We start from the raw sequence: 12,497 nt of genomic DNA, 5'->3' as shown, positions 1-12,497 counted from the left end.
CAGCCCTGCGGGCGCGGGGCGGCTCGGCCCGAGGGCCCCGCTCAGCAGCGGCACGGTCGGCCTGTTGCTGTGGGAGATGCGGCCTCCGCCGTGACTTCTTCCTGCCCTCGCCACGGCCTGCAAGGAAGGAGACTGGGAGAGTAAGAGCTGCGTGGCGACACCGGTTGCGGAGCGTCCCTGTAACGTTGTCCGGGGACTGTGTGATTTATTTTTTTTTCCTCCACCTTATAAAGAAATCAGTGACTTTGTGACAGTGACATCACCCAGTAAAAAAACCTGCAGGAACTTCATGTGTGCAGACTCAAACTGGTCTCTTTTTCTCCCTCCTGCCCCTCCCCACCTGAGATCGAGGTATTTTGGCATGACAGAGGAAAGAGCCATGTGTGATGGGGACACTTAGCATCATGTTGGCTCTGGATGCATCACGCTCACCTGCTTCTTCTGCTGAGCGGTCAGGAGTTTGTCAAGAAGCACTTTCTTTTGCTTCTGTCCTCTGCTGTGAGCTGTTCACTGACTGGAATAGGCAGCCCAGACCTGACTTTTTGAATTTAGCTTTTGTGTAAGTACTGCCGTTCAGTCGAGGATCCTGTGCTGCTTTCTGAAAGCGAATAACTAGATCCTTTTTCAAACTGCTCTCTAGGCATGGGTACACATACCTTTATATTCTCATGTCTAGAAGACACCCCTGATGGAAGACTTTCTAGGGAGAGTTTCTGACACAAGCGTTTTACAAGTGGAACTGAAAAAGGTGTTATTTAAAGTTCTTGGAGTAGGAGCCTCTGAAGAGTCAGGATGGCTGTGAGCATGGATGATGACGTTCCCCTCATCCTCACCCTGGACGACAGTGGAAGCAGCACCTCAGCCCCTCTTGATGATTTGGATCGAGAGGAGCTGCCTAACGAAAGTAAGATCGCTTTGTCGTTGTTTCCTGCCCACTTGTTTTTCTCTTTGTGGTGGCCGCTCTTTCTTGTGCTTGCCAGGACCTGAAACTCTCAGAGCTGTCATTCGGCATCCCGGTGGCTGCCTGAGAAAAGCAGATCAGGAAGTTGCTTATTATGTTGCTTGTTTACTCACAGCACCCGTATTATGCCAAGAGGGCAGAGGACACTGGATGGACAGGTCCTACCTATACTAACGCACATTTTTTGTGGTTTCTGTGTGATCTCATTGTCCTTAAACTCAGCTCTCCTTTCCTGCACATTGGCCCAGAGCTCCTTTGCTTGGCACTGGCCTGCTGTGCTGTGCCACTGGCCCAAGCTGTCAGGTGCACCAGCTGCAATTATGTCATGTGGGATTTTCCTAGCACCATACAGCATCTGTCCTTTGCAACTGTTGTTATGCCTATTTCTAGTTTACATTGTGATTTTTGCAATAAGGAAAGCTATATGTATGGATAAATCACTTTAATATCTTTATTGTATTCTTATCAAAGAACCCGGAGTACTTTTAGACAACATTCATACTCCTGTTAGCCCCTGGGTTAGTGGGACAGAGGCAGCCTGTGAGTGTTGGGAAGGGGAAAATAAAAGCCACCATCTCTCAGAAGCATTGCTTTCTCCTCGGTGTATCTTCATTAAAGCCATCACCCCGCACTAGGTGAGATAGGAAGGGTGTGTTTGAGCATGTTCCTTGAGTTTCTGGTTTATGTTCTACTTCACCGAATGTATTTGAGCAGTTTTGTTCATGCATCCCTTTGACTTTCAGTTGACATTGCAGGTGTATGCACAGGTCGTGTGATATTCTAACCCTTGCTGCCACAAGCTTAACATTTTTAACAAATAATTTTCTGGCCTAGCATCACATTTTTCTACATTATACCTCTATTCCATACTGCCTCTAGGACTCTGATTTAATTTTTCTCTTGCAGTCGTATGGGTTCCCTTCATTTTCTCCTTCTGGGGCTTCCTGAGCCAGTAGCTAGTTACTGACAAGATTCCTCCTCCTCCTCTTCCTCTCCCACCCCTGCAATACACATCCCTGGCTGAATTGCCCAGCTGACTTTTCTAAGATGTGCTACATTGTTGCTTCATCATATCTGCTCTATTGCATCTGTTTGTCTTTTAAAGTTAAGGTCTCTATTTTTAGGTTAAATGGAAGAGAGAGTGCTTTCTCTGTCCACTGGTATATTTATAGGCTTTCTTGTGACTAATTTTAACCACTCTTCTCTCATCTTTTTCTTCAACCCACCTCCCATCGCTTTAAAGAAGTTGTGTGAGGTTTATAATTTGGTTAAAGCCAACACAACTGTGTTAACGCACAAGCATGAGAATGAAAATATTAATAAATAAGAATATTATACAATCTGCTTCTCTTGAAATACAGGGAAATTGTTTCGGGACTGATTTTGTGCTTCTTAAAAGATCACTGTGTGGTTTTTGAGAATTCATTTCCTGGAATTCTTCAAATGAAGGGTCTCTTGGTATTGAAGAACCGCTATTTTGCTATATGTTTTAATCACTGTTAAAGTTGAATTTGCTGAAAAATACAAACCTTATTCTATGCAAGTGATACTGAATGATACGGAACCATCTGAAGTCAGCGGGTACTGCGAGAGTGGGATGAAAGATGAGAAGAGGAAGGCTGGCATAAACAACTTGAAAGGCACATTTATCTCTGAGAAGCGGGAAGCTTAAATTAGTGAGTGAGCAGGCTGACGCCATCACTTGCAAAAGTAAGCTTGTTTAAAAACCAGAACATGTAGTCCAGCTTTCCTCTTTGCCTGCGAAGAAAATCTACTGTGAAATGCAGAAAAGTTGTGTCTTGTGGAAGCTGTGGGGAATTCAGATGTTTCCCCTCTGCTCTGCCTCCACTTTTCTGCTGAAGACTGAAATGACATTAACAGAACTGTATCATTTCCTATTTTTATTCAGAGACTTGTCTTTTTCAGGAAAAAAGAGTATGTGAGAAGTCCTTTTCAGGAGAGGGAGAGCCTGCCAGGCTGATGATGAGGGCATGGGGACAGGGAAGGGCAGGAGGCTGTTTCCTTCTGGTTTTGTCTTCCATATGCCTAAACTCTCACAATAGAATATTCAGCCAGAATTCAGAGGAATAGCTCACTTGTTACTGTGCCTGACCATCGACTCCTAGGGATTTGGTGGCAGGTCAAACACAAAGCTTTTATTTAAGTGTGTCCCAGATACCAGCTGGGACTGTTTGCAGTGAAGGACTCGTCATCCTCTTCCCAGGTGACACCGAGGGAAAAACAAAGTGGGTGTAACCGCCCTTATATTAAATCATGCATCCAAGGCTGATAATAATTGTTATGCTCTTGTTTTGTGTTGCTATGTCAATGAACCTCTCTAAATTTTAATCCCTACTCTAGCCTATCACAGCCATCTTGCTAAGTGCTGCGTTATCTCTGGGATTTCAGTGTATCACCTCTCACGTTTTTTAAGGCACTCCTTGTGCTTTTTTTTTAAAAAAAACCCCAAAAACAAAACTTGATCCACAATGTAGCTTTGTTAGAGTCAGGTCCTTGGATAAGTGAATTTGTAGTTTTGGACTCTTGATGTTGATTGTCTGGAAGCGCAGACAAGTTACTGGGTTGAACTAAGTAGTAGTGGGGTTTTCTGAAAGCAAGCCTGTTGCAGGTGTAGAAAGAACAGACTAAAGTGCAAGAGTGTATTCCTTTCTGTGTTTTGCAGAAGAGTGCAGAAGAGTCCTCTTCTGGGTAAGTGAATGCCTTGGGGTTAGAGTGAAAGAAAGCTAAATGAGAAAACTGTGTGGAAAATTACATTCTTAAAGAAAATGCCCAGCTGCAAAAATTAATATCCCTAATCGTACAGCTCTTAAGCACTTAATGGGAGAAAATACTTACATGAGGAGGAATATTAAAATTCTGCCTTCCTTGGCTTGTGCTGGGATAAACGTCTTTCAGGGAGCTCCCGGTTACAGCCACAGTGAAAAGTCAGAATTCTGCAAAGCTGACAGGAATTCAGACCACATCCAGAAAAATGTGGTCCTTGTGGTGCCGATGGTTTTCTGACTGCAACGTGTAGGGCTGTGGTGCTGGGTGATTTTTCTTTCAAGCTCCAACAGCAGAAGGAGAGAGAGAAAGAAGTGCTTTTGTCACTTGAATCCATGCTAATTAATACGGTGCTGCCCTTCCCTAGTACATCTTATCTGAGGATCTCTGAGTGCTGTACACATTCTAATTAAGCTTCCCAGCACCTGTCTAATGTGATTGACTAATAATAACTGAATTTCTGTAGAAGGCGAAAATGAGGGTGCAGTCCTTGCATGGCCTTTCCCAAAATCGCGTACTGAAAACGTTGAGAAGCAGCTGGGGCTCAGTGATTTCCAGTCCCTCACCTGAACTCCTGGGAAACATTCAAATAGGGTTCTCAAAATATCTCAGAGTGCGAGGTATGTTTTCCATATACAAAGGCAGCGTGGATAGCCTTGAAACTCTAGGACAGTGTCTCTCCTTGAGCTGATGGGAACTATACGCAATAAATGAGTGCACACTGACTTATCCTGTATTAGATCAGATACAAGATTCTCCCTTGTCTCCTGCATGGAAATTGCTGTAGCCTCAAGTGGAGTTTCAGTGTGTTCAGAGCAGAAAGTACAGCTCGAAGTGTTGTACAGGGAACAATATGATATTGTATGTCTGTTTCTCCCACACAATGGATTATGGCAAGTGGAAGAAGTAATCTTTAAACTCGGGGTTTTTACAAGAAAGCAACAGCATCTGCAATTGAGGTAAAATTGAATTATTGTTTTATGTGTGGGGAGGTGGGGGGAGCAACTGCAGCAGCGAAGTGTGATGTTTTCTAGAAGGATTGCTTGAAAATGGGAAGTTACATCTTTTGAATGTTGAGGTTTCGGCTGAGCCCTTGCAATCTCAGTTTCTGCTGCCTGAAGAGTAAAGTGCTAGGAAAACTAGAGCTGGCCTGGTCTTTTGGGTAGAAAGAGGGTTGTTGATGCATGTGGCCCTGTGCTTATGCACTGCTGTGAAGGAGCGGGTGGCCCAAAGTGCATAAAGAAAATGACATTTCACTGTTGGTGAAGTTGAGGGGCTGCCCAAGGTGTTCTTGGTGAGGAAAGCGGTGACTGCCTCCGAGGCTGTTGGCTGTGCCTGCAGAACGATGTGTAGTGTGCGCTGTGCTTCCTGGAGCCGCGGGAAGGAGGGCCTCTTCCCTCGCCTGGCTTCTGCACGCCGGCCCAGTTCCTGATGGAATGTATGAAGAGGCTTTCAGCAAAACCATCCCTTTTGTAATCAACTGATGGAAACTCATGGGATGTTTCTGAACACAGAACCTAATTACAGCATTAATGGATGTTGTATACAACAAACTTGTCTTTAAAAAAAAAAAAATCATTTCCTAATCCATGGGTATGCTTTTGGGGGTGGCCCAGGACTGGGGGCAGTCAGTGTTCTTTTGAGACATATGAGCCACCTGGGTTTTGATGTGTTCAGCAACCAATGCAACCTGAAGTGATGTAATTCTCTTCTGCGTTGGATCTGGCTCCAGAACACATTTCTATCAGCCGTGAGAGAAAGTAAGTCTGTCCATGTAGTCCACAGTTTCAGCTCATCTGGTCAATGAGTCCCTGCTCTTCAAACTTCTCTGTTGCCTTCTTCCTGCGGCTGCTCCCTGTAGTGCCGTCTGTGGACATAAGAGATTTCCATGTGTAAAACAAGTGTATGTTTTCTGGGGCTGAGGGAACAAACGGAGAACAAATACCTGACCTTTGGGGAAGTGCTGTGACCACACAAACTCTTAGCAGCTGTGCTTCTTGAGGAACCACTTCAGTTGCTGGGAAAGCATTCTGGCTTTGCTACCTTTGAAGGAAAATAGGCATTTTTAAATGTCAGCCATCTAGTAGATTTAATAAATCCTTCAGGATCTGTAGTTTTTGATTCCTGTGTGAAAGCAGGGATTTCAGGGATGGTTATTTGGACTTGGGCACTAGTTATGAAATGCTGTAGCTAATTGGTGTGAAGAAATAGAGGACAAGGGAACAAGCAAATGCTTGCAATGAACCTGGCAGATCCCAAGATCTCTGAGAGCCAGGCTATTAAACATCCTTTTGGATTATCTGGTGGCTTTCTTGGATGCTACGCAGGATATTTTCTTGCGTCATGGCTCCTAGTTCTACCGATTAGCCTTTAATTAGTTCCAGTAGCAGTGCTTCTGCTGCCGCGTTTAGAGGTGAAGCATGGCCAGAGCACAGGACTGGGATCTCATTTTCGGAAGCAATCTAGTTCTGCTGTTGAAGCCGCTCCTCCTTGTACCTGGGGTAAGTCAGTTAACGTCATCGTGGTTAACACGTCTCATCTGTAAAGCACAGATTACACCTTTCGTGGAAGTGGACAGGTAGGCTTCATTACTTTGTTATGAAGAGGTGCTGTTTTGCATTGCTGTGCATGATTTGGTTTTCTTAGTGTGTACTTGCTTAAAATCTATATAGAGGAGAATTTTTTCTGAAGCACAAGTGGTAGTTCGGTGCTGTTGCTTATGCCTCTGAAAGTCTCATTTCTGCGACATAACAGCCTTACATTTTGCAACTTCTGCCAGTGTTTCTCTAATCCTTTCCTGGCCTAGATGACTTATAATGAATGTTTTAAGCAAGCAAAGCGAAGCAAAACTGCCTCCAAGATGAGTGAGGGGTGAAAATCTTGGAAAGGGAAATGAACACCCAAAACATAAGGAGATTATTGTTTTCTCCTTCAGTACAATTCGTTTCCCTGGGTGATGAGCTCTGTAAACTCAAAGGAAGGAGGTAAATGCTGCTTTTTAGATGTTGGGTATATTTTGATATGATATTAGAAATAGTGGAAAATGTGGATCTGCTTTTAAGTTCCAAATTCACCATCCTCTGGAATCTCATTTATCCTGAGAATACAGGTTTTAAAGCAAGACCGACTGCCTCAGCTGTGCTTACGCCGTACTGAGAGGGTAGAGCTGGTACCTTTGATTCAAGAGAAGCAGCACTGTGTTGCCCAGGACTCACAAAAGCATTTGTATCAAGACATTCTCAACGTGACTCTGTAAATGTGGTACCTATAGAATTAAAACCGTCAGCAGAGTAAAGTACCAGGAGGTATTGTGGGCTGCAGTTATCTTGTAGGTTTTTTTTCAAGTCTGCCTTGTTTTCTTAGCCCTGCAGGAGATCGGTTTGCACAATGCACACATTGTGTGTTTCACAGTAGGATGCTTTGTCAAACAGAATCTCTGCACTGTTGACTCTTTCGCACAGTAAAAGAAAAAAAAAATCCTAGTGATTTGGTCTTGAATGCCCCATGCTGTTCAAATCTGAGTGAGTAAAAGCGTATACAAGGTAAAGAAGACTTGGGTTAGTGTTGCATTATCCGGGAGTCAAATGGTTCTTTCTCCTTTATCATCTCCCGGAGCACTAGGGATGGATATCATCTTTCATGCATGCTCACTGTAAACTGGGGAGGATGCTGCAGAGTGAGGCAAGGAGTCTGGAAGCTTCTTCTCATTCCTTTTGTGAAGACGGGAGTAATGACCTTGATGCTTTGAGGGAGGGAGCCCGTTTGTTCCCTTCGTGTGTCTCTTCCCTAGCACACAGCTTGCATCTTTTTGGTGTGAGAGCAGAAGAATGGGCTAGGCTAAGTGTTTTCTCCTCAAGCTGATGGCTGTAGTTGGAAGATGCGGGGGTAAGGGCATGTGCTATGTCATCGGAGGGCTCTGCTTTTCGAACAGGTGGTCCTGGAACTATAAAAGATGTTAAGGAGTTTGAAAGTGTTCAAGCTGCAATTTTAAATCGACAACTTTCCAGCTCTAACCGGTCACTCCTCAGCCACCGCAGCTGACTTGGGAACATTTGGCTCAGGAAGCGGAACAACAGTTGGAAACAAATAGCGATTAGTTTTTTCATGGCTTCCCAGGGAACGCATCAGTTTGTTCGTTTTTTCCCCTCATTTTTGTGATTCCTGTGGATTTTTAAGGCACTGTAGATGCAGGATGTTCAGTTTAGCCAAGCTTGCTTACTGGCAGATTAAAATGAGCAAAGGCTGAGCACGCTGAGTTCACTCATCATAACCAATATGATGCTTCTCAGAACTTCCTTTGCCCTTGGTATCTTCACCGAGGAATCCTGCCTGCTGCCGTCAGCCCCCCTGCGTTGAAATCCCATTTTACCCATTTGAATGCTGTAAGAAGTGCTGTATAAACTAAACAGGAGCATCTGTGAAGTGGTTAGAGTTGTTGTTGATTGCCTTTTCCTTATTGCCTTCAGGGGATTTAAGCTTGAATTTGCTGGAAGTAGAATTTATGAGCCAGAACGCTCCATTTCTGATCCTTAAGCTGGGAAAAGTGCGGTGAATTTGATAGGTCTTTCTCTTGCCTCCAATGTCTCTGGCTTTTGATCTGGACCTTGCAGGGCTCTCCCTGTGTCTGTAGCATAATTGCTTTTCGCATGTTGAAAAGATGCCTGATTTTTACATGACCGCTTTCTCTATGGAAAGCTGTAGGAGCAGCTTTAGGATTTCATCCATCTGCTTCTAGTGAGCAGTTCAGCAGGAAGCTTGTGCACCTGTACTGCTGGTCTTTTCGTCTGGAAGAGGGAGGCAGAAAAGGTGCGTTTGTGTTGATGCACCGCAGCACTGTAAGGTTGATGTCAGATCCCGGGGACGGCAGGAGGAGACTGCTGTGATTTGAATCATGGGGGGGGGGGTTTGAAGCTTGTATCCATTGCTGGTTTTATAATCACAATCTGGTGGTGCCTGTTTGGAACAAAAGGCTTTTCTTTTCCTGCTCGTGAGGGGAAATAAAATTTAGGATGTGTCTCTGCACAGCTGTGTTAAACCCTCTGATTCTATGGGCTGGACACCTTAGCTACTCTCTTATGTTTCTTATATGACTGCCTAGTGCAGGTGTATATGTATATGTTTTCATCTGGGAATTTCTGTTCATCTGTATTTTATTCTGACTATAACTATTTTTTTGAGAGCACTTTCACTGTCCTCAACAGATTTGAGAAAGTTTATTGCATGAAAGTAACGTAGCCTGCCAAAAGATTTCACTAGAATGCACAAATATGTTCCTGCTCTTTGTTAACTAAATGAAGAAATGCCTGTAGAATTAAGACTAAGGGATCAATCCTGCAAGTGGGAGCACTGAAAACTCCCCAGGGTCAAATTGTACTGGTGAGTTGGCTATGTCATTTACAGGATAATCAGAAGTGGGAGGAGGAAGGAAGGGATGCCATCCTCTACAGCTAGTGCTTTTGTGGCCGCTGGCTGTAGGCTGGGGGCTCCAAAGGAAGAGTATGAGGGCAGAAGTTTTCACTAGAACAATATTTCCACAGTCTGTCCTCTTTTTTTCTGTGGCACAGTCACCCTGGCTGGAGGGGATCCATGCCTGGTGAGAGGCACAAGAGCTGTGGTGTAATCCATCTTGTAAACACAGCGTCCTACAACACAAACCAGCAATGTCCAGCTGGTTATTTAGTTAGGTAGTGGTGAGTCACTGCAGAAATAGGAAAATGCTGCTGGTTTTTGCCCATTTGCTTGTTTTTCATTGTGCAAAGGGGAACATTGTTTCTCCAGGGTGCTGAGGAGACCACAAGTACTGGAGATGATTGAAGAGAGGAACACTTGCTCAGACTGGTTTGTCTGTGGTTCTGCCTTGCTACCTGCAAGTAGTATTAAATATTCTGCTTTTTCTCAGCTGGCAGGTACAAATAAGTGACCGCTTTGGTCCTGCCTGTATTAAGTAAATACTCACAGGCAACCTACTAAGGAGAATTTTGGCATCGGGATGGGGGGGAAGTGACCAAGACAAAGCCCCTTCCTTTCCAATACAAGACTGATGGCAGGACCTTATCACAGAGGGGAAGACTCCAAAACACTGTGCTCTTTCAAAGTATATGAATAATTTTCAAATGCACACAAAACAGAAATGCTAATGGTAGCCTTAAAGCTGCTGGAGAGGCAGCAAAAAGTCACAGTACAGACATGCCTGTGTGAACATGAAACTAATGTCAAAGCAGCTGCATAGCAAACGAAGACATAGAAACTGAGAGCTGAGCAAATCATGAAGAGAAACGTGGTCAGAAAGTTAAAAGTGCTCCAAAGGACTGAAGAAATAAGATGACATGTTAAGTGATACTGGCCTGTTAGAAATTCAAGGTTGAACACTGGTCGGTAACACTATGGGGAAGCTCGAGAAATACTGTATGTGTTGAAAAGCCAGATGACCTGGTCATTGTATGGTCTATCCTTCCATTCCTGCAGTAAATACAATAGAGATTAAACAGCTGATTCTAAAGGTAGACATTTAAAAATCAGCAGATGACTTTTTATTCTTTAAGGCTGCAGCTGAGGCAGTCTGAATATTGCAGTGATAGTGACCTTCTTCCAGCCCCAAAAGGTATTTTGCACCAGGTGGGAGATTGCAGGCAAAATAATGGGAAACCAGAAATAGCTCTTCTAAAATCTGGACTTAAAGGACAGTTTTTCATGTCAGTCAGTGTGGGTTTATGAAAAAGTGAGCATCATATGAACCTGAAGTCAGTCAGTGACTTATTTTGTGAGGTTACAAGATAGACTGACAGTGTTTTGAGATTATATTTGTTTTGGCACCCATGTGGCATTTTGATTGAGGAAGTAAATAGTATGAATCAACACTGTGTAGCTAATGGCTCTGCACACTGGCTGATGCACGCATCTGAAAATCCAACTGGTTATTGGGACTGGTTATTGAATAGGTACGTTATTAGCAGAGGCTGTCACAGGGGTTAGATTTTGTCCTCATGCCAACTCCCAACATTTCTGTCTGATGTGGAAGTGAAAAAAAAAAAAAAGAAATTTCTGATCAAGTTAGGAAATGCCATAGGCTGAGGGCATAGTAAGAGTGAGGATGGGAGCATAGTGGTTAGAACTACTTAGTAAGATGGATGGAGGCAATCCGTGTATCACTACGACCAGCCATAGGGTCGTGCATCAGAAAGGGTGGAGGGGGCTGCCTTGGCAAGCAGAGAGGCTGTGCTGACTCTGATTTCATAACCCCTGGAGCTGAAAGTGAGCGTGTGCGACACTCACCCAGTGACACACTGGATGTATTCCTTGGTCCTTCCAATAACAATACTGATTAGGAAAGGTAGGGTGGGTGATGTTGCCATCCGTGCTGGCTCTAATCAATGTGTTCATGCTTGGCATGTTCCTAGTGCCCTTGCTCAGCTCATCCAAGATGCAAGAGGCCTGAAGGTAGCTTCAGTAACTGGGTAACAGTGGAATTGTGTCTGTTGGTTGAAGCTGGGGAAATTCAGACAAGGAATAAGGCACCTATTTGACAGCATGATTAATGTTTCGAACCACTTGGTAAGAGTTGGAGAGGGTTCTGCAGTGCTAGAAAACTTTTGAAGTAAAAATTGTCCATTTTCACAAGATAGAGTTCTGTATGAGGACTGTAGGACTTAAAATAAGGGCCAGTTGAGGGGAAACCCTCTGGCAGCTGGTTTGCAGGTGACAACCTAAAGGTTTAACTCCTTCCTTCCTCTTCCACCATTATATGTAACCTCTGTGGTTCCTGCCAGCAGTAGTTACTACCAAATGTGCTGATGTTGTGGGTTTTTTGGTTTGGGTTTTTTTTTTTCCTTAATGGAGAGCAGTTACACAGTGCTAGAAGCTGGGGTTTTCCCCACTGCTTTACATGCGTCTTCCTCTGAAGTTGGCAGCTTCTCTTTCCTGGCTCAGACACAATGGCGAGGCAGAGGAGATGTGGCAGTGTTGCATTTCAAAAGAACCAGTGTGCTGGAGTCTTTTTCTAACACCACAAAACGCTGTTACCTACTTCTTACTGCTGTACCACAATAAATAACTTTCATTGGTCACAGTGGTAAGACATTAGAGTTTTGCCATGATATTCTTACTTAATTTATCTCATTTTCTTGCTATCCCTCTCTCTTTAGGGCAGAAAGGTCAGTCTGGCACATACCTTATTACTGCCTGCTCTGTGCTCGTCCTGCTCCAGCACTGGGTGGCCACGCGGGAGGTTTGGTGCCCAAACCAATAGTGGTTCTCACGTAAGGGAAGCGCTTCCTCTCTGCTTCCCACCGCTAACGACGAGACTTCCCCAGAGAACTGCTGCCGACTGGAACTGGCAGTTGGACCTGGCAGCACACTGCTTTCGTTAAAAGGGCCAGATTGCAGCTTAATCAAACATCTCTCCAAACTGCATCAGGAAAATCCAAAGCCGCTGCTTTGGAGAATTGAAATGAGGAACGTGCTCTTAAAATGCTGACACTGTGTTGTTAGCGACGCTAAAGCAGATCTTTAACATGTTAAAACCATGAGGCATTGGTTTCCTTTTTTGGAACAAAAAGAGGAAATTCCTTCATGTAACAGGATGTGTAAAATAAATGCTATATCTGAGGGGCTCTGATATTGTCTCTTTCCCTTTCTGTTGCTTCCTCAAAAATTATGAATTGCAAGTGTGTATGTGTGTGTGTATTTCATGTCTGGCCTCTGGTGAGCCATAGCCTTAGGCAGAGCTTGTCTATTTTCTTACCCACCCACCCAC

General features: G+C 44.2%; 1 protein-coding gene across 1 annotated transcript in view; it reads left to right on the top strand.

Moving 5' to 3' along the window:
* Positions 1-6: 6 nt before the first annotated feature.
* The window catches only part of TPCN1 (two pore segment channel 1), a 48,037-nt gene continuing 35,546 nt past the window's right edge, over positions 7-12,497 (top strand). Inside the window, exon 1 of the mRNA XM_026859624.1 lies at positions 7-904. Within this exon, the coding sequence (XP_026715425.1) occupies positions 793-904 (112 nt within the window). The 5' untranslated portion in view covers positions 7-792. The remainder of the gene's footprint in view (positions 905-12,497) is intronic.

This window comes from Athene cunicularia, assembly GCF_003259725.1.
Source record: "Athene cunicularia isolate RWA chromosome 15 unlocalized genomic scaffold, athCun1 chr15_part1, whole genome shotgun sequence".
NCBI lineage: Eukaryota > Metazoa > Chordata > Aves > Strigiformes > Strigidae > Athene > Athene cunicularia.
Note: the sequence above shows the minus strand (reverse complement) of the source record. Positions and strands in the feature narration are given on the sequence as shown.